Source organism: Pan troglodytes, chromosome 18 (genome assembly GCF_028858775.2).
Source record: "Pan troglodytes isolate AG18354 chromosome 18, NHGRI_mPanTro3-v2.0_pri, whole genome shotgun sequence".
Taxonomy (NCBI): Eukaryota; Metazoa; Chordata; class Mammalia; order Primates; family Hominidae; genus Pan; species Pan troglodytes.
This window is the reverse complement of record NC_072416.2, coordinates 56,246,252-56,272,861: the sequence shown is the minus strand read 5'-3', so window position 1 is coordinate 56,272,861 and position 26,610 is coordinate 56,246,252. Positions and strand designations below refer to the sequence as shown.

The window sequence follows — 26,610 nt, the reverse complement described above, 5'->3', positions numbered from 1 at the left end:
AACAGCATTGGGTAAACTGCACCCATGATCCAATCACCTTCCACCAGGTCCCTCCTTTGACAAATGGGAATTACAATTTGAGATGAGACTTGCGTGGGGACACAGAGCCAAACAAAATCAGCCTGTAAATCAGAGGGCTCTGGAATGCTGCCCAAGGGGACTCTATTTGGAACAGAGATGGGGAGCTCATGCCTAAGAACTGTGTGGGAAACAATGGAGTTTTTTAAGGTAAGCAATTTAGAGGAGGCTGGTAGTTCCATAATGTTAGTAGCAGCTAGTAAAATAATAAACCAGCTATATGTTTAACAGAACAGCAAAAGAGACCACTAAGAAGAGCCCTCTGAGAGTTGGAGCAAGCCTCAAAGACTGGCAACACCTTGCCCCTGCAAAGGGTTCTGACTTTAATTGGATCAGAATGTAAAACAATTAATGTCTCAGGGTATTGTTGAAAGCAATAGAGCAATTAGCTAACAATTAATGAAGGCTGATGGCTGAGTGTGATGCCAATAGAGTAGACCAGCTGTAAGCTTAGTAGGAAGATGCAGAGTCAAAGAGAACTCAGCAGAAGCAACAATTATCCCTGGTCGTCAGGGCAATTGTATCCATGACTAAGGCTGTACCATGTGAGGAGAAACATTAGAGAGTACTAACAGCAGGGGAACAGATCTAGTTTACTGATCTAGTCCAGCCAAGTCACTAAACAAGTAACAAGCAAAAACAATGACAAGCCCAAGAAAGGGATGGGAGGGACCAATATCAAGAATTGCTATATCACCTAAAATATACAGCTTCCAACAAAAATTATGAGATAGGCAAAGAAATAAGAAACCATGATCCACCCAGGGAAGGCAAAATAAACTGCCTTTGAGGGACAGCAGATGGTGGACTTAGCAGATGAAGTCTTCAAAGGAGCTATTCAAAGAACCAAAGGAAACCATGTTTAAAGAATTAAAGTAATAATAATAATGTCTCATCAAGTAAAGAAAATCAACAAAGAGGTAGAAATTCATTTTTTTAAACATAGAAAATCTGGAATCTTTTCAATATGATGACTAAAATGAAAAAGTCACCACAGGAGATTGACAGCAGATTTAAGCCAGTAGAATAAAGCATCAGTAAACTTGTAGATTGATAGAGATTATGTAGATTGAGGAGCAGAGAGAAAAGAGAACCAAGAAAAATTAACAGTCTCGGAGAAATGTGGAACACCACTAAGTGTACCAACATACAGGTAATGGGAGTAACAGAGAGAGAAAAGAAAGAGAAAGGAGTAGAAAAAATTATTCAGATATAATGGCTGAAAATTTCACTAATTTGTTGAAAAACAGTAAGCTACACATACAAAGGGCTCAACAAACTCCAAACAGAAGAAATGCAAATAAATCCACACCCAGACTCATCATATTCAAAATGTTAAATGGCAAAGCAAAGAGAAAATGTTGAAAACAGCAAGAGAAAACAATTCATTACATACAAGGGAAGCCCAACAAGATTAACAGCTGATTTCTTATCAGAAACAATGAAGGCCAGAAGGCAATGGGCTGAAAGAAAAAAAACCTGCCACTCAAGAATATTATATCCTCAAAATGATCTTTCAAAATGAAAGCAAGCAATCAACACACTCAGATCTTGGTTTCCAATGTCATTCTCAAATAAAAGACACCAAGCCTCCTTGGAGAAATGGTGGATTCTAGGACTGAGGCAGAAAATATCTAAGATGAGCCTAGAGCATCTTCTGGTGCCAGAAAGGAAGTGCTCAAAAAAAAAAAAAAAGCCATTAAGATGAAGAGAGTCTCCCTGGTGTGATTCCGTCCTGCGCGGCTGTTTTCTGGAGCAGCGTTCTTTTATCTCCGTCCATCTTCTCTCCTACCTAAGTGCGTGCCGCCACCCGATGGAAGATTCGATGGACATGGACATGAGCCCCCTGAGGCCCCAGAACTATCTTTTCGGTTGTGAACTAAAGGCCGACAAAGATTATCACTTTAAGGTGGATAATGATGAAAATGAGCACCAGTTATCTTTAAGAACGGTCAGTTTAGGGGCTGGTGCAAAGGATGAATTGCACATTGTTGAAGCAGAGGCAATGAATTATGAAGGCAGTCCAATTAAAGTAACACTGGCAACTTTGAAAATGTCTGTACAGCCAACGGTTTCCCTTGGGGGCTTTGAAATAACACCACCAGTGGTCTTAAGGTTGAAGTGTGGTTCAGGGCCAGTGCATATTAGTGGACAGCACTTAGTAGCTGTGGAGGAAGATGCAGAGTCAGAAGATGAAGAGGAGGAGGATGTGAAACTCTTAAGTATATCTGGAAAGCGGTCTGCCCCTGGAGGTGGTAGCAAGGTTCCACAGAAAAAAGTAAAACTTGCTGCTGATGAAGATGATGACGATGATGATGAAGAGGATGATGATGAAGATGATGATGATGATGATTTTGATGATGAGGAAGCTGAAGAAAAAGCGCCAGTGAAGAAATCTATACGAGATACTCCAGCCAAAAATGCACAAAAGTCAAATCAGAATGGAAAAGACTCAAAACCATCATCAACACCAAGATCAAAAGGACAAGAATCCTTCAAAAAACAGGAAAAAACTCCTAAAACACCAAAAGGACCTAGTTCTGTAGAAGACATTAAAGCAAAAATGCAAGCAAGTATAGAAAAAGGTGGTTCTCTTCCCAAAGTGGAAGCCAAATTCATCAATTATGTGAAGAATTGCTTCCGGATGACTGACCAAGAGGCTATTCAAGATCTCTGGCAGTGGAGGAAGTCTCTTTAAGAAAATAGTTTAAACAATTTGTTAAGAATTTTCCGTCTTATTTCATTTCTGTAACAGTTGATATCTGGCTGTCCTTTTTATAATGCAGAGTGAGAACTTTCCCTACCGTGTTTGATAAATGTTGTCCAGGTTCTATTGCCAAGAATGTGTTGTCCAAAATGCCTGTTTAGTTTTTAAAGATGGAACTCCACCCTTTGCTTGGTTTTAAGTATGTATGGAATGTTATGATAGGACATAGTAGTAGCGGTGGTCAGACATGGAAATGGTGGGGAGACAAAAATATACATGTGAAATAAAACTCAGTATTTTAATAAAGTAAAAAAAAAAAAAAAAAAAAAAAGATGAAGAGAGTCAAGGGACACAAAATTCAACTGAAAGAGCTCCCAATGGCCAACCTGGAACAATTTGAGCAACAAAATAAATAATGTAATACAGTCATATGCTACAGAAAACATTTCGGTCAACAATGAACCACTTATGAAGATGGTCCCATAAGATTATAATGCCGTATCTTTACTGTACCTTTTCTATGTTTAGATATGTTTGGATACACAAATACTTAGCATTGTATTATAATTTCCTACAGCATTCAGTACAATAACATGCTTTTGTATGTAGCCTAGGTGTATAGTAGGCTACACCATCTAGGTATACCATCATAGGGTACACTCTATAATGTTCACACAATGATGACATTGCCTAACAATGCATTTCTCAGAATGTATCCCCATCATTAAACAATGCATGGCTTATGATATTATAAGCCAACATACAAAACAAATATCTGGCCGGGTGCGGTGGCTCACGCTTGTAATCCCAGCACTTTGGGAGGCTGAGGCGGGTGGATCACGAGGTCAGGAGATCGAGACCATCCTGGCTAACATGGTGAAACCCCGTCTCTACTAAAAATACAAAAAAATTAGCCGGGCGTGGTGGCGGGTGCCTGCAGTCCCAGCTACTTGGAGAGGCTGAGGCAGGAGAATGGTGTGAACCCAGGAGGTGGAGGTTGCAGTGAGCCGAGATCACGCCACTGCACTCCAGCCTGGGCGACAGAGTGAGACTCTGTCTCAAAAAAAAAAAAAAAAAAAATCTATGAGTGGAAACTGATATAAATAAATGATGTTAAAAATAAATAAATGGAGGAGAATAGATAAATCTCCTATACAGAAGAATTCCAAATAAATTATGTGGAGCATAAATCCCCACTCCTTAAGTATGGGCTGTACATAGTGACTTCCTTCCGAAGAGTATGGTATGGAAAGGAGGGAAAGTAACTTCACAGTGAAGAAATCTATAACATACTATCCATCTAGGTGATCAAGGTTCACATCAATGATGAGTCATGTTGACAGTAGACTCCCTTGATATGATGTGATGTGAATGGCACTTTATGTCTGTGGTATTCCTCCTCAAAACACATAAACCCCAATGTAATTATGAGAAAAATATCAAACAAATCCCAGTGGAGGAACATTCTACAAAAACCTGACAAGTACTCCTCAAAACTGTCAAGGTCATCAACATCAAGGAAATTCTGAGAAACTGTCTCAGCCAAGAGGAGCTTAAGGAGACATAGCAGTAAATGTAACGTGGATATCCTGGGTGGGATCCTGGAACAGTTAAAGGACGTCAGGTAAGAACTAAGGAAATGTGACAAAAGCACAGACTTTGGTTAATAATACTGTATCAATACTGGTTCATTAATAGTAATAAACACATTGTACTGATGTAAGAGGTTAAAATAAGGGAAACTGGGTATGAGGTATATGTTGGTTCGCTGTACTATCTTCACAATTTTCCTGTAAATCTAAAATTTCTAAAATAAAAAGTTTATTTTTGAAAAATAAAGGAAAAATAAAGACATTCCCAGATTAACAAAAACCTACAGAAGTCATTGCTGGCAGACCTGCCTTACAAGAAATACTACAGGAAGTTCTTCAAGCTGAAAACAAGTGAGACCAGACAGGAATATGAAATCAACATTTAAAAAGTAGTGCAAATAAAATTAACTGTATAATAGGTAATTATAAAAGACAGTATAATTGCATATTTCTTCACTTAACTGATTTAAAAATCAAATGTATAAAAATACATATATAATTGTATTTGGGGAACTATAACATATAAACATGGAGTGCATTTGACAGTAATAGCACGAAGGAGGCAGGCTGAAACAAAGCTGTATTTGCATAAGAAACGCCAGATAGTAACTCAAATTCACAGGAAGAAATGTAAATAACAAGGTTAATAAGACAAACTCTGTGAACATATTTCATCTCCTTTCTTCTTTCAGCTTTTGAACCCCTTGCTCACGCTATTTAAAAAATTAACTCAAAATCGATTATAAAACCTAAACATAAGAGCTAAAATTATAAAACTCTTAAAAGAAGACAGAGGAGTAAATCTTCATGATATTGGGTAAGGCAATGGTTTCTTATATATGACACCAAAAGCACAAGCTCAAAAGAAAAAAAATGGATAAACTGGACTTGTATCAAAATTAAAAACATTTGTGTTGCAGACAAAACTATCAAGAAAGTGAAAGAAAATCCACAGAATGGGAGAAAATATTTGTGAATCTTATACAGATGATCTTTGACTTACAATGGGTCAACTTAAGTTTTTTTCTTTACTTTAAGATAGTGCAAAAACAATACACATTCAGTAGAAACCATACTTCGAGTACCGATATAACCCTTCTGTTTTTCACTTTCAGTACAGTGTTCGATAAATTACATGGGACAGTCAACATCCTATTATAAAACAGACTTTGTGTTCGATGATTTTTCCCAGTTGTAGGCTAATGTAAGTGGTCTGAGCATATTTAAGATAGGCTAGGCTAAGCTATAATGTTGAGTAGGTCAGGTATGTTAAATGCATTTTTAACTTATGATATTTTCAACTTACAATGGGTAAGTTAAAAAGATAAATAACCCAATTATAAACTAAGCAAAGGACTTGACTAGACATTTCTCAAAGAAAGATAGACAAGTGGCCAATAAGCACATGAAAAGATGCTCCATGTCATTAGGGAAATTCAAATAAAAACCACAACGAGCTATCACTTCATAGCAAGTAGGATGGGCATTTTTTAAAAAAAACTGAGAATAACAAAGATGTACAAAAACTGGAACCCTCTCATACATTGTGGGAATACAAAATGGGGCAGCCACTTTCAAAAACAGATTTGTAGTTTTTCTAGGTGTTAGACATAGAATTACCATGTATAACCCACAATTCCACTTTTAGGTGTATGTCCAAGAGAAAAGAAAACATGTCAAGAGAAAAGAAAACATGTATCCACAGAAAAACTTGTACCAGAATGTTCATATCAGGATGACTCATGATAATCCCTAAGTGGAAACCCAAATGTCCACCAACTGATGAATGGATAAATAAAATGTGGTCTATCCACACAATGGAATGTTATTCAGCCATAAAAATAAACAAATGATACATGATACAAGTGAACCTTGAAATGTTATTCCAAGTGGAAAAAGCCACTCATAAAAGACCACCTATTGTATAATCTCTTTTAAATGAAATGTCCAGAATAGGCAAATCCACAGAGGCAGAAAGTAGATTAGTGGCCGCTGAGAGCTGGAGGGTGGGAGTGGAGTGTGGGGAATGGAGAAGGATCTTTTCTTTTCTTTCCTTCCTTCTTTTCTTTCCTTTCTTTCCTCCCTTCCTTTCTTTCCTTTCTTTCCTCTTTCCTTTCTTTCTTTCTTTCTTTCTTTCTTTCTTTCTTTCTTTTCTTTCTTCTTTCTTCTATAAATAAATGTATTTAAGTAGTTTTTTTTGTTTTGTTTTGAGACAGAGTCTCCCTCTGTCACTGAGGCTGGAGTGCAGTGGCACGATCTTGGCTCACTGCAACCTCCACCTCCTAGGCTCAGGCAATTCTCCTCCCTCAGCCTCCCGAGTAGATGGGACTACAGGTGCCCACCACCATGCCTGGCTAATTTTTGTATTTTTAGTAGGGCGGGGTTTCACCATGTTGGCCAGGCTGGTCTTGAACTCCTGACCTCAAATGATGTGCCCACCTCAGCCTCCCAAAGTGCTAGGATTACAGCATGAGCCACTGCACCTGTCCTGTGGGGAAGGATTTCTAATGGCTGCAGGGTTTTTTTCTGGGGTGATGAAAATGTTCTAAAATTATTGTGTTGATGGTTACACAACTCTGTGAATATATTATAATCCACTGAACTGTACACTTTAAATGGGTGATTATATGGTATATAAATTAAATCCCAATAAAGCTATTTTCAAAATGTTAACAAGAAAACTAAAATATACTAAGCAGTGAATGTCAGGCTTTAAAAAAAATCAATTTTAAGTTTTACTTGTAATCTAATAACTATCAACACAAGGAAAAAATAAATAAGGACCACAGCAATTCTGCATTAAGAGAGTTCACAGGTTTTTGCTTTAACTTTGCTACTTGCCACTCTGTACTGAAATTGGGGTTTTTTTTCAGAAGGTATTAGTTGTCCATCGAGAAAATGATGTGCATGTTATGACAAAACTTAGATGTGAATAATCCTGTGGCTTTGGGGCTATTGTAGGCAAATTTGGGGCAGCACAAGACAATGACACTAATAATCATACAAACAGTTTTAGAGGTTGACAAAGCGTCATTATATGTGGTCCTCTCTAGCCACTATAACAAGGGCAGTAGATCTATTTCACAGATGTGGAAACAGTCCTGTCTATTTAAAAGCTTGTTCAAGTCCAGAAATTGGCAGCACCAAACCTGATGCCAGGCCTTCTGATCACGAGTCCAGCACTCTTTCTCCTGTGCCCTCCCCAAAAAGTTCTCTTTGCATCACATCCTATGTGCATTTAAGTTAGGGAAATTCAGCTATCAATGCTCAGCAAAGTAATGAGAGAGGTAAATTGCAATTTACACAGGCAAGGAGCTCAGATGACTCCATTCACCTCTTCACACAGTGACCACAGGCCTTGGAGTGAGCCCAGGACAGAGGTCACAGGTCTGCTGTCCTTCAGCCGGTCTCTGCTGCAGGCTACTCAGGATGTAAGTGTACAGCCTGGGTATCGGCGAGATGTCATATGGTTATGACTTCTCTCTCTCTCTCTCTCTCTCTCTCTCTCTCTCTCTTCCTCTCTCTCTTTCTTCTCTCTTTCTCTCTCTCTCTTTCCTCTCTCTGTCTCTCCTTTACATCAAACATTCTATTTTGGCATATGCACTTTTTTTCCTATCAGGTACATTACTACAGGCATTAAACATTTTTCCTGGGGTTGTAGACACGAAACATCGAATATTGTACTTTATGGGTCACTTAAGGAATTCCCAAATGTTATTTGGACTGTACGAAATTTTTGTTTTCTGAGCTGACTCTAGAACCCAACCCAGCAGTAAAATGCGACACACCTGGACTGTAGGTCTCCAGGTGCCACTTTGTGCTTTGATGGCCCAGAGCTATTTTGATTTTTAAGGTCTAGGCTTTTCTAGATAAACCAGCAAGGTGGCTTAGATCTTGATGGACCTTGACTCAAGCCCGTATAAACACAAGGAGACAAACATCAGAAATACCACATTTTGCTCTCTCCTACCTCCTCTACTTGTAGTGTTTCTTTTTCAATTTTTTCAAGTAGCTCTTTTCTCAGCAAGATCTCCTTGTCCAGATTGAGGTATATTTCCATTGCCCTGTGAAGCTTGCTCTGAAATATAACAACACAGCAAGTCTTGAGCTAAGATGACCTCTCAGAACCGCAGGAAGGGGAGACATCTCTTTGTTAACGAACAGAAAAGCAGGACCATCCAGAAAGTCCAAATTGCCTTTCTCATGGTTGCCCAGATTTTCCAAATCCTGATGTCTGAGAACTGGTGGGGGAGGAGAGGACCTTGGAGTCTTGTCCTCAGCTGGAGAGGCAAAGAAGTCAGGCACACGGGGACCTAAATCCTGCCCTACTACTCACTAAGGAGATCTCTGGGGAGGTCCCAGAACCTCTCTAAACTTGGGTCCAGTCACCATGTAGGGTTGTGGAGAGGCTTACAGGAGACAGCCTGGTAGAGTGCTGAACACAGTGCCTGGCACATGGAGAACATACGACAAACAGCTGCCATGACTATCTCATGTGGATGGAGAGTGGGGAATACTCCTCATGAGGTGGGTGCTACTGCTATCTCCATTTATAGGTGAGAGAACTGACCTTTAGGGAGGTAAAACCATTTCCCCAAGGTCACAGAGACCAGGGGGAGCCGGGAATTGAGCCCATACAGAGATTCCACAGCCCACAGGCTCCACCACCGTCTCATCGCCTAACGAGGCCGGACCTGCTAGTTTTAGAGGAGTCCTGCGGGAGCACAGCCTTGCAGATTCCCACTGCATCATCTGCCCTTCACCGGCTTCTGCAGGCCCCACCCCTGCTTCTTAGATTGGCCCCCTTTTGACCACTCTCTGTCAGTGGGGAAGAGTCATCCAGAGGAGCTGGGATGTGCTTTGCTGGGCAGAGGAGTGGGCCAAGGGAAAGACGCAGTGATTTGGGGAGCTTGCTCAACAAACCCTGAAAACCCACCCACCAGGCACCAGTCCCTGCACCAAGCACTGGCCAGCGAAGCAAACTAGGCTCTGCCACCAGAAGGCTGGCTCACAGCCCGGACAGTAGGGGAGAGGCAGTAAAATAATTTCAAGAAGAAATGTAAGACTGCAATTGTGCCAAGCTGTGAGAATGCCAGGACAGTGGTTGGAGAAGGTTTTCCTGAAAAAAAAAAAAAATATATATATATATATATATATGCTGGAAAGAGAGCTGAAAGATTGAATCAGTATGTCTAGGTGAAGAGAGAAGAGAACATTCCAAGCTAAGGAAAGAACTGAGGAGAGGAGGATCTAATAGGAGCTGGGAGAGTGGGTAGAGAGCAGCAGGGCCACAGTCAAAGTGAAGGCAGGAGGAGGGGGCAAGGGCATTGCCCCGGGGTGTCAAAACAGAGGAGCCTAGAACCACCTGCCTGGGGGAACTTCTGGCACCCAGGGGCCATTCTCTTCCCCACTCCTATTTTCAGACCTCACTTCTTTAAGGCTCATTTCCTGTTCCATGTCCTGCATGAAAGTTGCTCTGCTAAGGAAAGCAAAAGTGAATGAGACCACACTGATGGGGTCAGACGTGGGGCCGGGGAGATGGGGCAGGACTTTGCCGCAAGTCCAGCAATTCAGGTGGAAGGAAGGAGAGCGGAGGGAAGACAAGCGGTCACCAACTTAGAACGGCAGGGCAGGAAGGAATGGAGGTACAAGAGCAGCAGCGAGGCCATCACTGGCTCTGCCGGGGCAGGTATCCACGAAGGCTGATGAGAGCGAAATTGGTGACGCTGAGTCAAGATGTGGGTCCCTTGAGGAGGCCACTTCTGTAAAGGACTGCATTCACTTCCTATCGCTACATAACAAATTACCACAGACTTTTGTGGCTTAGAGCCACACCCATTTATTATCTCACAGCTTCCATAGGCTGGAAGTCTGCGCACAGTGTGGCTGGACTCTCCCCCATGGTCACATCTGGCTGAAATCAAGGTGTCTGCCAGAGCTGTGGTTCTTGTCAAGGGCTCAGGGTCCTCTTCCAAGCTCACTTATTGTTGGCAGAAGGCACTTCCTTGAAGCTGTAGGACCAAGGCCCTTGTTTTCTTTTGGGCTGTCAGCAGGAGGTCGCTCTCAGCTCCCAGAGGCCCCTCTTGAATCCCTTCCATGTGGCCCCTCTGTCTTCTAGCCCACAATGGAGAAGACCTCCTCCAGCCATTTCTCCTCATGCTTCACATCTATGACTTCCTCTTCCAGAGAAACTCTGTTCTTTGAAAGGACTCGTGTGATTAGATCAGGCCCAAGTGGGTGATCTCCCTGTCTTTAGATCAACTGTGCCATACAGTATAACCGAATCATTGAACAGAACAGAACTTAACTGAATCCATCATATTCACAGTCCTGGCCAGAGATTATACAGGGTGTAGACACCAAGGGCCAGGGATTCTTGGGGACATCTTAGAATTCTACCTACAAGGCCCCAGATCACTAGTTTACAGGCAGTCTGGAGTGACTCATCGCAGCTGTAGTCACATGCTTACATTTTACCAGACTCCACCAGGCAGGGCTTGAGGGCATAAAGTCAGAGAAAAAGCTGCCACCTTGACTCAGGCTCACACATGAAACTCACAGAAGAGAAGAGCCCATTTCTGCCTGGTGCTGTCTAAATGCTGTACCCTTAGCACTCAGCCCAGTGCCTACCCTTGTGGAGTTACTGGTACTTTTGGTATAGAGGAAAATTATTCTGCATGTCTTTAACAAGGTTTCACACTTCAGTGTTTGATATTTATTTCTTTATTTTCATTTTCTGATTGCTGGGAGAATGAATGTTTCATATTTATATCAAAGTGGCCCCTCCTGTCACCCTCCCACCCCTATCAAATACACACCTGTTCTGCAAGCAGTTCATTCAACAATATTGGCTAAGCACTTGCTTTAGCCAGGCACTGTCCTTGATGCTGGGGACGCAACACTTACTAGACAGAGCACCATCTTGGTGACACAAAACTTGCCTCCAAGAGGTGAAGAATCTTGCCCAGATGAAGCACCTCCCGCAGTAGAGCCCCCATTCAAGCACAGGCAAGGTCTGACTCCACAACTCAGTTGTTCTGCCTCCATTTCCCCCAGGAATGGCTCTCACTCTGCCCACTGTGGCCTGCGCTGCTGATCTCGGATACTGCAAGCAATCTGCACTGTGTGTTTAGACCCATCCTAAAGAGATCAGGCCCTGCCACCTGGCAGTTTGATTTTAAAAATCAGTAGCTCCATTTCCAAAACCCTTGGCTTTTCCCCCACAAGACCAGGCAGGCCCTGTGCTGCTTAACTGATTCCACAGGATAAGATCGAGGTCCAATGTGATCAAGTACAACCTGCTCTCCAGGCAGTGAGGGCCTGGAAGTCACAGGAACTGGCTTCCTCTATAAATAACAGTGATCAGATAAGCTAAAAACTGATGAGAGAAGCTAAAAGTAGAGGATCTGTTGGATGTTTATGACACATAAATTTCAGAATGCCAGCACGTTGTTTTCTACATACTTTATGCTGGAAAAGGCAGTAGAGTGGGATACACACTGAGTTAGGTGGGATGCATACTGGACTGGGAGTCCCAGCTCTGTCAGTAACTTGTTGCTTGAATTTGGCCAATACTCTGCATCTTTTTTTTTTTTTTTTTTTTTTTTTTGAGACAGAATCTTGTTCTGTTGCCCAGGCTGGAGTGCAATGGCATGATCTCAGCTCACTGCAACCTCTGCCCCCAGGAGTTCAAGCAATCCTTATGCCTCAGCCTCCCAAGTAGCCGAGATTACAGGTGTGCACCACCACGCCCAGATAATTTTTTGTATTTTTAGTAGAGACAGCGTTTTGCCATGTTGGCCAGGCTGGTCTTGAACTCCTGGCCTCAGGTGATGTGCCTGCCTAAGCCTCCCAAAGTGCTGGGATTGCAGGTGTGAGCCACTGCACCCTGTCTACTTTGCATCTTTGACTCCCGGTTTTTTCATTTGTAAAAGGAAAATGTTGAACAAACATAAACCTGGTCTAAAGACATTCATATTCACATTTTTAAACTGTGTGGGCCAAACAAAGCCCACCTGCGAGCTACCTAAGCCCACAGCCACCATTGCCACCTGAGCACTATGCGAGGGGTCGGCAAAACTTTTCTGTAAAGGACCAGATAGTAAATATTTTAGGTTTTGCAAGCCCAGAAGCAAAATTGTGGGTATTGTGTACTTATATTAACAAGAGAAAAAAATCCTACCAATGTTTTATTGATTCAATTCAAAATATAATAACTGAGTACAATACTGTAGAATATAGGTCTACTAATGAAAGAAATGGAATTTCTGGGGGAAGAAACCAATTTTGCTTCATTTGGTTTCAAGTTAGTGTTTTCTATAATCAAATTGGTTATAAAGGTTCTTCTGTAATATCATTCTTAGCTCACAGGGCAGTGGGTGGGGACACACTGGCCTGCAGTTGCTGAATACTGCATTAGATGGTCTCTAGCAGGGTGACCAGATAGCCTAGTCTGCTGGGGCCAGGCCCTTTGTGTGCCTATAGTCTCTGCTTAATTATTAATAGTGCCTCTTTTCCCTCCCAAAAGGGTTCTGTTTGGATGATAAATTATTTAGTAGTTTTCTGATTTATAGCTAAGACTGCTTTCTTTTGCAAGGTTTTAAGCAGGAAAGTGCTTATAATGTGCTCAAATTAAACAGGGCTCTAAATGTGGTTAGTTCTCAAAACTTGCCATGCATAAAAATCACTTGGGGAATTAGTAACAGCAATAAAAAACAAAATAAATAAGAGGCATGGCCCTCACCTCCTAATTCAATTAGTCAGGGTGAGACTAGGCATCTATCTATCTATCTATCTACCTATCATCTATCTATATGTTTGTTTGTTTTTTAAAGAAAAACTCTGGTTCTCATGCACAGCCAGGGTTGTGGGAGCATTCAGGGAATTTTAGGACACATGGCTTGACAGCGAGGGGGCACCTAAGCGCTGTGTGAAACTGGAATGCACAAGAACCTCCCTGTGGCCAGAAAGGTGAGTGTGGAAAGCCTTGGGGGAGCCCTGGGTATCAGGGATGGCCTTACTTTGTAGGCATTGAGAACCTGCAGAGTGTTTCCAGATGACAGCTTTAGCTGGGTCAGTTCTTGATTCCTTGCTTCAATTGTCTCAAGAAATTGAGCGTTCTCTATCTTCAACTGCTGAAAATCAACATCGTGAAGGGCCTCACTCACCTCTTCCTTCTACAGCTCAGAAAGATGAAAGAAAAGATGATACGTCAGTTGTGATTCTGAATGTATGGCTCACATCTTGCAACTCTTGACAAGACTTTGGAGGTCAGTCATCATTCAGTCATTCAACAAACACATATTGGGCATCTGTTTGGTCCCAGGCATGGTGTTAGGCACTGGGTGTAGAGATTTAAGTAAATACAATGTTCCCTGGCCCCAGGCAGTGCATATGAGGGTTTACCAACAAGCCATTGACTCAACAGTGTGGTGCAGTGCGATGTGTTGTTTGGGGGGCATATGGGGGAGTGGGGGCAGAGGGCACACAGAAGTCCCTAAGCCAGGCCAGGGGAGGAAGAAAGACCGAGTCACGCACAGAGGGCATCCCACAGTGGGTGTTGCCTAAACAGGGCCATGAAGGAAGAGTAAGAATCAGGCCATTTAAAAGTTGTTTTTAACATGAAAAACCCAGGACAAGCAGCCCACAGATTTCCCCCTCCTTTGACCATCTGATATTTCTGCACTGCAGTGCATGAGTGTATAAGGTTCCCTCCCTGACCTGGCCCACCTTACCAGCCCTGCCAGGTCTATGCCATTTTATATCTGTGGTAGACAACAGCCCAACTTGGGAACTGCTGTTCCTCACTCCCATGCCTCACTCATGCTGTCTGTGCTATCTCCTGGGATTCATCTTCTTCCCCTTCCCAAAACAACACAACTTCCTTAAGCCCCAGTACAACCATTCCTCCAGCTCCAATGCTCCCAACCTGTTTTCCACACCAGAGGGTGATCCCTCTCTCTGCTGAGCCCCTGGAAGCTTTAGCTCTGTGGTCCTTGGTATGTAGCTTCTGTATACAATTACACATATACACCTTTTCTCGTGACACTGCTGCCCACTAGTCTATGAGCTCGCAAAGGCAGGGCCCGTGTCTGTGTTATCTTTGTGTAGCAGCGGCATTAAGGTTAAAGATCATCCATCTACTCCCCATCTCCAGCTTAAAGCCCCTCTTCCTGATGCCCATGCTTGCATGAACCTCCAAGTACCAGGAACTGATGATCTGCAGACAGTTCCACTGGGACCACTCACGGCAGAATTTTTTCTTGCACTGAACTCAAATCTCCTTCCTTGACACCTCCATCCACAGCCCCAGCTCTGCTCTCCCTTCCTGCTGCAGCCCTGAGCACTTGGAGACAGTGGCTGTGGCCCTCCTGGACCCTCTCTCCTTGGGCACATCAGTCCCAGGCTCTTGGATATGGTTTCTATTCCTGACATCTGGCTTGCTCTCCGATGTGAACTCTAGTTTACCAATTCTTTCAAGGGTGGGGATCACCTTGTGACATGACACTCCAGGTAGGGGCCGCTCAGACAGAGTAGAGAAACGCTACCCCTTCCTTGGTCTGGGCACTGTGTTTCTATGAACGCAGCCTAGGCCATAGCATCACCACCACCTGAGCTGACTTTATCAGGTACTCTACAGCTAAGCCATCCTGTACCTGAACAGATATTTTGGGGGATCAAAAGTGCAGGGTGTTACACTTGTCCTTCATCGCTTCATGCTGTTAAATCTGTCCCAGCTTGCTGAGGTCTTTCTGGATCCCGAGTCACTCAAGCAATAGTCCCCCAACATGTTAATTCTCCTGCCCAGTTTTGTGTCCTTGTCAGTAGCCCCCTTTGATGAGCATGCCACCAGTGCCCAAATTCAAGTTAATAATAAAAATATTGAGCTAGGAAAGGATGGAACCATGTTTGCCTTACTGCCTTTCATCAGGAGCCATTAGGGTCAGCCGATGGCGATGCTAGACACACCAAAGCACATATAACTGTGCCACCAGGCCATATTCCCAGAAAGGGCCAACAAGTATGTCTTGAGGGTCTTTTAAATTCACGCCAACTCTGTCTACAGAAAACCTCTGATTTGCCTGCACAGTCATCGTATGAGTTTCCTATTGCTGCTGTAACAAATCACCACAAACCTCGTGGTTTTAATGCAAATTTATTAACTTACAGTTCTGGAGGTCAGGAGTCTGAAATGGGTTGGGAGGCTCAAATCAGGATCTCAGCAGGGCTGCATTTCTTCCTAAGGCTCTAGGGGAGACTCTGTTTCCTTGTCATTTCCAGCTTCTAGAGGCTGTCTGCAGTCCTTGACTCCTGGCCCCTTCTCCCTATCATGAAAGCTCATCACTCTGATCTCTGCTTCTGTTATCATAGCTTCTCCCACCCTCCTGCTTCCCACTGATAAGGAGGGAGATTATATAGGGCCCACCCAGGTAATTCAAGACCATCTCCCCATCTCAAGATCCTAAATTAATCACATCTGCAAAATCCTTTTTGCCATGTAAGTTAATGTATTCACAGATTCCAGGGTTTAGGATATGGATATTTTGGGGTGGGGGTGGGAACCTTATTCAGCCTACCACAGTAACCTTAAAAAGAAACAGAGAGAGAGAGAAAAAGGACCACATACCTGCCTCAATTGTAAAAGCATTTTTTTCCTCTGAACTTTGAGAGAAACATTTTTCAAACGTAATTTCTCCTTCATATTATCCTAAAACATAAAGGCATATTTTAATGCATTTAATCCATTTCTCTCCTTTTTCCCATTGGTTTGAAAAGTGGATGGTTCTGGGGCTGCAAACCAAACCTTGAGCCCTAACATTCTGTCACTTATTTTAGGTCCTTTTACTTCTACTCAAGCTGGGGCTGGTATGACATTTCATGACCAAGAAGCAGAGGACACTGGTTTTGCACCATGCAAATTTTATATTGCTTTCAAATTCAAGATTATTTGGGTGCATGCTACTGTAGGGGCCTTTCCTGACAAAATGATCTTACGATTTTTTGGTCTTGTATTCCCACGGTAGTTTACATAATTTTTATTACTCTTAACATATTAGGATTAGTAATAACCCTACCTTGTCTCCAGGATCTAAAGCTTGACGTGTTGTAAAAATCTCTGGAAATGAAGGTTACCCCCCAAATTCTCCTTTTTTCTCATAACAGCCCAAGGTCCATCTCCTGATAACAAAGGATCTCAAAGAGCTTGAGATTCACCCTGTAATCCCAGCACTTTGGGAGGCCAAGGTGGGTGGACTGTTGGAGCCCAAGAGTTCAAGACCAGCCTGGGCAACACAGTGAGACCTCATCTCTATAACAATTTTTTTAAAGGTTTTTTTAAAATTTTGAAAAAGAGATTTACCTGTCCTACTCCACAGTCACCTCTCTAGACAGGCTGGACCAGACCAGTCTCATACCTTTCTCAAGAAAATATATCAGATCTTGAAACAAATAACAAAACAAAAAACAGAGATCAATCTGAGGTACTGTTAATATACCTCCTGCCTGGCTGGTGTTAGCCTTGATAAACACGCATTTATTTATTTATTTATTTATTTTTTCTGAGACGGAGTCTTGCTCTGCTGCCCAGGCTGGAGTGCAGTGGCATGATCTTGGCTCACCGCAACCTCCGCCTCCCAGGCTCAAGCGATTCTCCTGCCTCAGCCTCCCGAGCAGCTGGGATTACAGGCACAAACACCTCGCCCAGCTAATTTTTGTATTTTTAGTAGAGATGGGGTTTCACCATGTTGGCCAGGCTGGTCCTCCAGCTCAGATGATCCACCCGCCTCAGCCTCCCAAAGTGCTGGGATTACAGGCGTGAGCCACTGCATCTAGCCATAAACATACATTTTAAAACATGCATATACACATACACTTTCGGGGATGCAAAGAAAATCCGCATATGTGGGCAACATTTATGGTGGACCAAAGGGAGCTAGGCTGCTTCACATGGATGATTTCCATAACATCCCTGTAAGAATGTTTTTTCCCTTTCTAAGCTCTGTCTGCCAACTTACCCTCCGGCGGTTCATGTCCTCAATGTATTTCATCACTTTCTGAGTGGCCAAAATACTCCCTTTCTTCTTGGATATGGTTTTTAGAATATCTTTTTCAAACTCATGCACTGCTCTCGAAACTTCACTCCATCGAATTTCAGCCTCCTCAATGATCGCCTGGGGGAGTCAGCACAAAGAGAGAAGAACGTTTCCAGCAATCTTCAAGGATGTGTCCTCTAAGAAAACCTAAGTTCCCAGGCCTCTTTGTGTCCCAAAATATTATGTTTCTTCTTAGTCTTAGGAACATATCCTTAAGATACAAACTTGACTATATCAATGTTATTAGTTAAAAGCATTCTTCGAAAAAATAGAATCCATAAAAAGAGAGCAAACAAAAACAGGTGTCAGGTATCTATCTTTTTTTTTTTTTTGAGACAGAGTCTCGCTCTATTGCCCAGGCTGGAGTGCAGTGATACAATCTCACCTCATTGCAACCTCCGCCTCCTCGGTTCAAGCAATTCTCCTGCCTCAGCCTCCTGAGTAGCTGGGACTATAGGCACCCGCCACCACGCCTGGCTAATTTGTGTATTTTTAGTAGAGAAGGAGTTTCACCAAGTTGGCCCAGCTGGTCTTGAACTCCTGACCTCAGGTGATCCGCCCACCTCGGCCTCCCAAAGTGCTGGGACTACAGGCATGAGCCACCGCGCCTGGCCAAGCTATCTATCTAAATATGTATTTCCATATTTGAAATTATTTATCCATTAAAAATATCTGGAAGGATATACATCAAAACATGAATGACAGTTACATCTAGAGAGATGGATTAGTGGGGAAATAAATAGGCACTCTTATTATATTTCTGTTATTAAAAAAAAAAAAAGACTTTATATTTCCAAGCCTGAGTATTGGGGGGAAAAATGGAAAAAAAAATAAAGAAGATATTATAAAGTCAGGTATGGTGCCTGTAGTCCCAGCTGCTCAGGAGGCTGAGGCAAGAGGATTGCTGGAGGCCAGAAGTTCGAGGCTGTCGTGTGCTATGATTGCGACCGCGAATAGCCACTGCACTCCAGCCTGAGCAACGCAGTGAGGCCCCATCTCTTAAAAATAAAAAAAAGATGTTATAAAATGAAAATATGTATTGACGTAAAGAGATGTTGTTAAGTGAAAAATACAGTTTACAAAATAACATGATACTATTTTTGGAAGAAATTCATATATGCATAGAAAATTATCTAAACTGTAGGAGGTAAATGGAAAGTCAACAGAAATTACCTCTGAGTGGTAAATTGTGAATGTTTTCAAATGTTCTTTTAGCTTAACTGTATTTTTCAACATTCTACAACATAGATTGCCTTGAAATAAGAACACACACACACACATATTACTATAAAAAATAAAATGGAATGGTATCTCTAGCCAGACTGCAAATCATCCTAGTTCAGACTTTTTTTCTGAACACCAAGAGGCAAAAGCATTTTCACTGGCTGGCCTCAGGCTCCAGCCCCATCATCTCCACATGGTAGAACATCAATCCACCTGAAATGCTACTTTCAACACATTGCTCTCCTGCTCAAGTATCCTCAGTGGGGTCCAGCTTTCTAAGACATCAAAGATAAACTCCTTGGCATGGCTGTCAAGAAATCATTGCCTTACTCAACCTGACTTCCTAAAGCAGCCTCCAAAGTAGCGTCTTCTCTAATCACACCAGCCTCCTCAATGTCATGAGCTCACCATGCTTGTGCCCACCTCCACTGCCTTGCCCATGTCATTCTCCTTACCTGGGGTGCCCTTCTTTCCCTGTGCTTTAAACAGATGCCATCATTCTTCAAGATCATGCCAAGCCCCTTTTAAGCCCTACCTCCTCAACAAATTCTTTTTGACCACTCTAGCCCATACTGATCTCTGATCTCTGCACTTGATGCTCACATTGCACAACCTAGCGGGTCAGGATAATGCTACCACATCCCAAGCTCCTTTAACTTGCTAGAATTCAACAATGCATGTTTGGAAAGAGAGAGAGGAGGGGTGGGAGAGCAAGATCAGCTGATGTGATACAGACGGTTGCATCAATGGGAGACATGAGTCTACTGACTGGTCCCTCTTGAGACGAGCGTGATTCTGCGAATGCCCACATTTAGAAACAGAAAAATAGAAAACTTTAGAAATAGAACAGAAGTATCTACTTTTCATACAACATGGCTCTCAAATGCAAGCCAACAACGTCATCCTGTGGGCAACCGAATTAACAGTGATGTTTCTTCTCTGGAGGAAACTGACTGTATTGGACTCACTAAGAGACACTACTATATTGTTCTGTAACAGGGCACGAATCATGGGCACGTGTGCCGTATAGAAATGCTGACCTAGGGGCCGGGCGCGATGGCTCACACCTGTAATCCCAGCACTTTGGGAGGCTGAGGCGGGTGGATCACGAGGTCAGGAGATCGAGACCATCCTGGCTAACATGGTGAAACCCCGTCTCTACTAAAAATACAAAAAAAATTAGCTGGGTGTGGTGGCGGCAGGAGCCTGTAGTCCCAGCTACTCGGGAGGCTGAGGCAGGAGAATGGTGTGAACCTGGGAGGCGGAGGTGGGATCGCACCACTGCACTCCAGCCTGGGCAACTGAGCAAGACTCCGTCCCAAAAAAAAAAAAAAGAAAGAAAGAAATGCTGACCTAGGGACTTTTTACTCAATTCACTGACTGTGATGGTTAATATTAGGTGTCAACTTGACTGGATTCAGGGATGCCTAGATGGCTGGTAAAGTATTGTTTCTGGGTGTGACTGTGAGGGTGTTGCCAGAAGAGACTGATATTTGAGTCAGTGGACTGGGCGGGGGGAAGATCGACCCTCAGTGTGGGTGGGCACCATCCAATTGGCTGCCACAGCAGCTAGAGCAAAGCAGGTGGAAGAAGGTGGACAAGCTTGTGTACTGAGTCTTCTGGCTCTCCCTCTTCTTCCCATGCCCGACAATTGCTTCTGCTCCTCCTGCCCTCGGACATCAGACTCCAGGTTCTTTGCCTTTAGACCCTCGGACTTGTACCAGCGGCTTCCTGGGGGCTCTAGGGCCTTCGGCCACGGAACGAAGGCTGCACCATTGGCTTCCCTGGTTTTGAAGCTTTCAGACTTGGACTGAGCCACTACCGGCTTCTCTCTTTTCCCAGCCTGCAGACAGCCATCAATTGTGTGGGACTTTGCCTTGTAATCACGTGAGCCAATTCTCCCTAATTAACTCCCTTTCATATATACATGTATACTCTTGGTTCTGTCCCTCTCAAGAACCCTAATATACTGACTTAAACCTCAAACCCCGTGTATTATGAAGAAATTATTGTAGGCCCGGCGCAGTGGCTCATGCCTGTAATCCCAGCACTTTGGGAGGCCGAGGCAGGCGGATCATGAGGTCAGGAGATCGAGACCATTGGCTAATATGGTGAAAACCTCATGTCTACTAAAAATACAAAAAAAATTAGCCGGGTGTGGTGGCGGGCGCCTGTAGTACCAGCTACTAGGGAGGCTGAGGCAGGAGAATGGTGTGAACCCGGGAGGCGGAGCTTGCAGTGAGCTGAGATCACGCCACTGCACTCCAGCCTGGGTAACAGAGCGAGACTCCATCTCAAAAAAAAAAAAAGAAATTACTGTAAAATTTTAAGAGCATTTAGGGTTATCATGGTTATATCTTCTAAAAGAATTCATATATTAAAGATATATACTGAAATATGTACAGAGATTCACTAGGATTCACTTCCTAGTAACCCAGCCAGATGAAGGGAAAGTTGATCAACCAAAAGAGGCCATATGTTGATGATCATTCCACCCAGGTGTTGAATACATAGGGGTTTGTTGTGCTAGCCTCTCTACATTCGTGTATTTTTGAAATTTCGCATTAAAAAAATGTTCAAAAATGTGTTGTCCCCACAAGCAGGTGGTAAGTTCCTTGAAGATAGGCCCTGGATTCGCTTCATCCTACCTGTGTTTCTTCCAAAGCCCCAACAATCACATGAACCCACTCTAGATACCTCTCAATGGGGTAGAGGTGGGGAGCCCGGGCAGGACAGGCTGCGCTGGGAGGAAGGTGTACCTCGTGATGCTGCAGGTCGCGTTCCGCATTTGCCCTCGTGTGTCGTAAGTCATCCTTCATGTCCTCAACCTCTTTTTGTACCAGCTCAAGTTTTTGGTCGGCAGTCAGGCCTACCCCACGGTCCATACCTGTCCGGGATTTGGATCTACGCCTGCCTCGAAACTGCAACCCAAGAGAAACAAAGCCATTGTCAAAGAGGAATTGGTAATGAACCAGCCCAAGATAGGCATCAGAATGATCCACTGACCTGCTAGAAGTTCCCCAGAGTGACAGCCAGGGAGAACAAATTCATGGTAAAAGGATGCTGGATATCAGGCCTGAGCTGACATTTATTTCTCAAGTCATCCTAAGCCCCTGCACTAAATACTTCAAAGGCCTATGTTTGACAATGAAGTGAAAATAAATAAGGGTAAACGTCTTGAAGGTGGAAAGGCTGTGAACCTGCTATAGACTAGCATTCAAGTCAAAGACAGGGGAAAGCTCAGAGGTACTTCCTGAGCTGAACACAGGAAAGAAACTGCATCCGTGGGGGACTGTGTTCAGCAAAACAGACAAACAAACATCTTGGACTTTCTATGCATTTAAGGCAAAGGTCAGAAGCGGGTGGTCCAGGGTACATATGGGTTTGCTTGGCCCTCAAAGGATAAGACTATACAGATAACCCCTTTGAGACAAGGGCCTGTGCTAGGCCCACTTTCCTCATTTAGGTGGCTGGCTGGGCCTTGTAAACAGTTGAGTCCCTCAATTTAAATGAATTCTTTTTTTTTTTAATTTTTTTGAGACAGAGTCTTGCTCTGTTGCCCAGGCTGGAGTGTAGCAGTGTGATCATAGCTCACTGCAGCCTCAAACTCCTGGGCTCAAGCAATCCTCCCACCTCAGTCTCCCAAGTAGCTAAAACTACAGGTGCATATCACCACATCTGGCTAATTTAAGAATTTTCTTTTGTAAAGATGGGGTCTTGCAATATTGCCCAGGCAGGTCTCGAACTCCTGGTCTCATGTGATCCTCCCACCTTAGCCTCCCAAAGCACTGGGACAGGCCTAAGCCACTGCACCTAGCCAAAGGGAATTCTTTCAAGTAAACTAAGATATGCTGGGAGAGTCAATCCACTATTAACTGAACCCAGTTTCTTTCACAGTCACTTGAAAGAGAAACCCTAGAGGGCAAAGAAAAATCAAAAGTAAAACAGGGAGAAGGTCCCATGGTCAATTGGCCACAGAGGGCGCACCAAAGGCAGATAAACAAATACCACTTGCATTTAAGGTGACAAACAATAAAAGAATGATCTAGATCTCCATTGTGTACCTGTGCATAATCTGCTGCTGATATTTTAATTTCTGATAATCGTGGAGGTCGCTGATCCCTGGGCTCCAGTTTAGCGTAATATTTCTCAAACATCTCAGTCTCAGTTTTGAGAGCAGAGTTTACATAGCTGCAAGACAGGGTACCTGAGTAAGTTCTAGTAATAAGAGTTTAAACCTCAAATAACTAGTGTTTAATAACTAGTAGACCTGCAAAACCCGTTAGCCCCTTGGTGCCTTAGTTTCCTCACCTATAAAATGGGTATAAGAATAGCACTTAACTTTTAGGGTTCCAATAAGGAAGACAAAGCCTCTGGCACAGTGCCTGACACATAGTAAGTGCTATATATTTGATATTTTTATTAATATGTTTAATGAGCCACAAAATTCAGAACACTAGTATTACATTGAAAATTCTCATAGGTTTCATCTTCAAGTATCATTGAACCCATGTGGGAGATTATTTCTGAATTACTATATATTATATATATACATATATATTTTTTATTTGTTTAAGAGACAGGGTCTTACTCTGTTGCACTCACTGTAACCTGGAACTCCTGGGATCAAGCAATCCTCCTGCCTCAGCCTCCCAAGTAGCTAGGACTGCAGGTGCACAATGCCATGCCTGGCTAATTTATAATTTTTTTTGTAGAGGTGGTATCTTGCTATGTTGTCAAGGCTGGCCATGAACTCCTGGCCTAAAGTGATCCTCCCACCTTGGTTTCCCAAAGTGCTGAGATTATAGGCAATAATAGCCACTGTGCCCAACCTGAATTACTATATTCTTGAAGTTAAACACACCCACAATCTTCAGATGTTTCCTTTGGTTTATGTTTTTCAGTTCTTTTATTTTCAGTACCCAATAGATGAAAAGTATCAACCGGAAGTTTATCATAAACTCTGGAAAACTTTGAACAGAGGAAGAGATAACATACCTAGTTTATCCTGTATATGCCAAGGTTATAACCTTTTTAACTTCTTAACTTCTCGTATGTGTGTATGTGTGTGTGTGTTACACACAAATATGTATGTATATGTATATGAGAGAGAGAACAACTTTGATGTTTTCATGTGTTATTAATCTATTAGGTTGGTACAAAAGTAATTGTAGTTTTTGCTATTATTTTTAATAATTCCTGTTTGGCTGAATTTTAAGACTAGTGGGGCCAGGTGTGGTGGCTCACACCTGTAATCCCAGCACTTTGGGAAGCCGAGGCAGGTGGATCACCTGAGGTCAGGAGTTTGAGACCAGCCTGATCAACATTGTGAAACCCCATCTCTACTAAAAGTACAAAAATTAGCTGGGTGTGGTGGCAGGTGCCTGTAATCCCAGCTATTCAGGGGTCTGAGGCAGGAGAATCACTTGAACCTGGGAAGCAGAGGTTGCAGTGAGCCGAGATCATGCCATTGTACTTCAGCCTGGGCGACAGAGCGAGTGAGATTCCGTATCAAAAACAAACAAAACAAAACAAAACAAACTAGTGGAAAAAGCTGAATGGAAAACACAATCTATCAAAGTAGCTTGCTTTTTCAGCATAGAGCATGCTCCAGGTGTATGTAGTCTGTGGAGTCACACCTGAGTTTGAATCCCAGCACTACCACTGACTGTGTGAACTTAGGGAAGTGACTTCACCTCTGTGTCTTTGTTTCCTTACCCACTTCCTAGGGTTGCAGTGTCATCATATAAGATCATATATGTAAATGCATGGTACATAGAAACACTCAAAAATGAGAGCTGTTAGTAATAATACCTCAGTTCTGACCTAAAGTATTTGTAGATGTATAGAAGTAACATCTATTCAGCTGCTAGAGCTAGGATATTCTGTGCAAGACCAGTAAGTTGTACAACTAATCTTGACTACATCATGGAACCTTTATATCCAATTTACTTGCTATAGTAGTAGATATAAAGCAGACTGCAAAATAAAATAAAATAAAATAAACGCAGACTATCGGGCCATTCTTTACTGTCCATCTCCATGCTTATATCCAGGTTCAGGCACACATTGCCTCATACTAAAACCATCTCAATAGCTTGCTTTCTATTCTGCTGCCGTGTTAGTTTTATCATAGAATTTTTTTTTTTTTTGAGACTTAGTCCCTCTCTGTTGCCCAGGCTGGGGTGCAGTGGCACAATCTCGGCTCACTGCAACCTCCGCCTCCCAAGTTCAAGTGATTCTCCTGCCTCAGCCTCCAGAGTAGATGGGATTACAGGCACGCGCCACCACGCCTGGCTAATTTTTGTATCTTTAGTAGATACGGGGTTTCACCATGTTGGCCAGGCTGGTCTCGAACTCCTGACCTCAAGTGATCCGTCCGCCTCGGCCTCCTAAAGTGCTGAGATTACAGGCGTGAGCCACCGCGCCCAGCCTTATCACAGAATCTTAGCATCAGAAAAGGGCTTAGAAGTCACCTGGTCCAAATTGCTGCTGTAGAATTGTGGATCGGCTAAGCACACCGTCTGGCATGAGAGAGACTCCTCCGGCTGAAACTCTCACTTCCCCAATTACCCTCTGGGCTTCTCACCACCGGCCCCATCCCCTCGCCCTACCACCCCGTTCTAGCTCCACCAACGGCTTGTTGGCTCAGTGGTGGTGGAGTAAGGAGTAAAGTCTCTTCACTCGCAGGAGTAAAGAGGCAAAGTCTCCCCAGTGCTCAGTGAGGGCTTGGATCTTCTCCATGCTGGTCCCCAAGTCCGAGGCCGCCCGGGGAGGAGGGCCCAGGAGGAAGAGGGGCGGCCCCCAGGCGCGGGCGGCGGTACCTGAGCTCCTCCACCAGCCCGCACAGCTGGATAACAGGCAGCTCCAGCTCCGACCCTTCATGGGAGTCGGAGAGGACGCTCTCGGTCTCATCATCAGTCATCACTCTGCCGAAGCGGCCCCTGCCAATGCCGTGTGCCCAGGAGCTCCGGGTGCCGGCGGCCACGCGTCACTCCGGCTGCGACGCGGTGGCGCGTTGCCCGGGCGACCGGACGCGAGGAAAGGGGTGGGGCTTCCGGTGGCCCCTCCCCGCGCTGCCCCACCCGTCTCCGTGCGGACCCAGCCAGGTTGCTGGCTTTGAGCGCACACCTAAGCGCGTTCAGTTTCACTTCTTTAACAATAACTCTTAAATTGATAGTAATAATAGCAGCTGCTGTTTCGCAGCCCTTACTGTGTCCTTAGCAGCGTGTTAAGCATAGTTTATGAAAGCCTTCGCCACAACCTTGTAATGGTATCTATCAATCTCTCCATTCTCACAATAAGGAAACTGGGGCCTAGAAAATTAACACGATTTATCATAGTGTCCTTCTTCCCCTGTCCCACTGGGAGGCCCCTGCTCTGTTCACCACCTGGTGCTTCCTACATGCTAACAGCAGCTCCTCTCAGATATTAACATCCTGCATTTCTGGAAGGAAAAAACGTGGCTGATAAAAATGGGTATACATTCAAGAGACATCCCTAAATAGTTACTGAATATCTACTGTGTCCTTAGTATCCTAGGGGGAATGTCTGGAAAAGACCATTCTGATCCTCAAGGAGCTTCCAATTAAATGAGTGAAGCAGCCTCTAAACAAGCCGCTGGAACCTGGGGTGATGACAGCAACATCATGCGTCACACTGTGCATCGTAGTCATCTCCTTAAATCCTCAAAACAATCTGGTACAATTGGTATTACTGCCGTCATCTTACAGATCAGAAAACCAAGGAATGGAGTAGCTTAGGTTCCATTCCACTCAAGAATGGAATCAAGCTCCGGTGGAACCCAAAGTCCATGCTGTTAACTTCTACGCTGATGTGGGACATGGTAAGGATCAGGGAGGCAACACAGGAGCTCTCTCTCTGCTCCCCATGGGGATGAAAGAGGACAGAGGGCAGG

General features: G+C 43.6%; 1 protein-coding gene and 1 pseudogene across 2 annotated transcripts in view; one reads left to right on the top strand and one right to left on the bottom strand.

Annotated features, from left to right (window-relative positions):
- The window catches only part of CFAP263 (cilia and flagella associated protein 263), a 31,049-nt gene extending 5,321 nt beyond the window's left edge, over positions 1–25,728 (bottom strand). The window contains exons 1-7 of one of the 2 annotated variants that reach the window (XM_523504.9): positions 25,517–25,728; positions 22,757–22,883; positions 21,452–21,613; positions 17,391–17,546; positions 16,004–16,084; positions 13,398–13,553; positions 8,348–8,455 (exon numbers count right to left, since the gene is read on the bottom strand). In XM_523504.9, coding sequence (XP_523504.4) covers positions 8,348–8,455; positions 13,398–13,553; positions 16,004–16,084; positions 17,391–17,546; positions 21,452–21,613; positions 22,757–22,883; positions 25,517–25,617 — 891 coding nt within the window. In that variant the 5' untranslated portion in view covers positions 25,618–25,728. The remainder of the gene's footprint in view (positions 1–8,347; positions 8,456–13,397; positions 13,554–16,003; positions 16,085–17,390; positions 17,547–21,451; positions 21,614–22,756; positions 22,884–25,516) is intronic. The other variant, XM_009430888.5, reaches the window with a different exon arrangement.
- LOC738662 (nucleophosmin 1 pseudogene) lies at positions 1,796–3,094 on the top strand (annotated as a pseudogene).
- Positions 25,729–26,610: the final 882 nt, after the last annotated feature.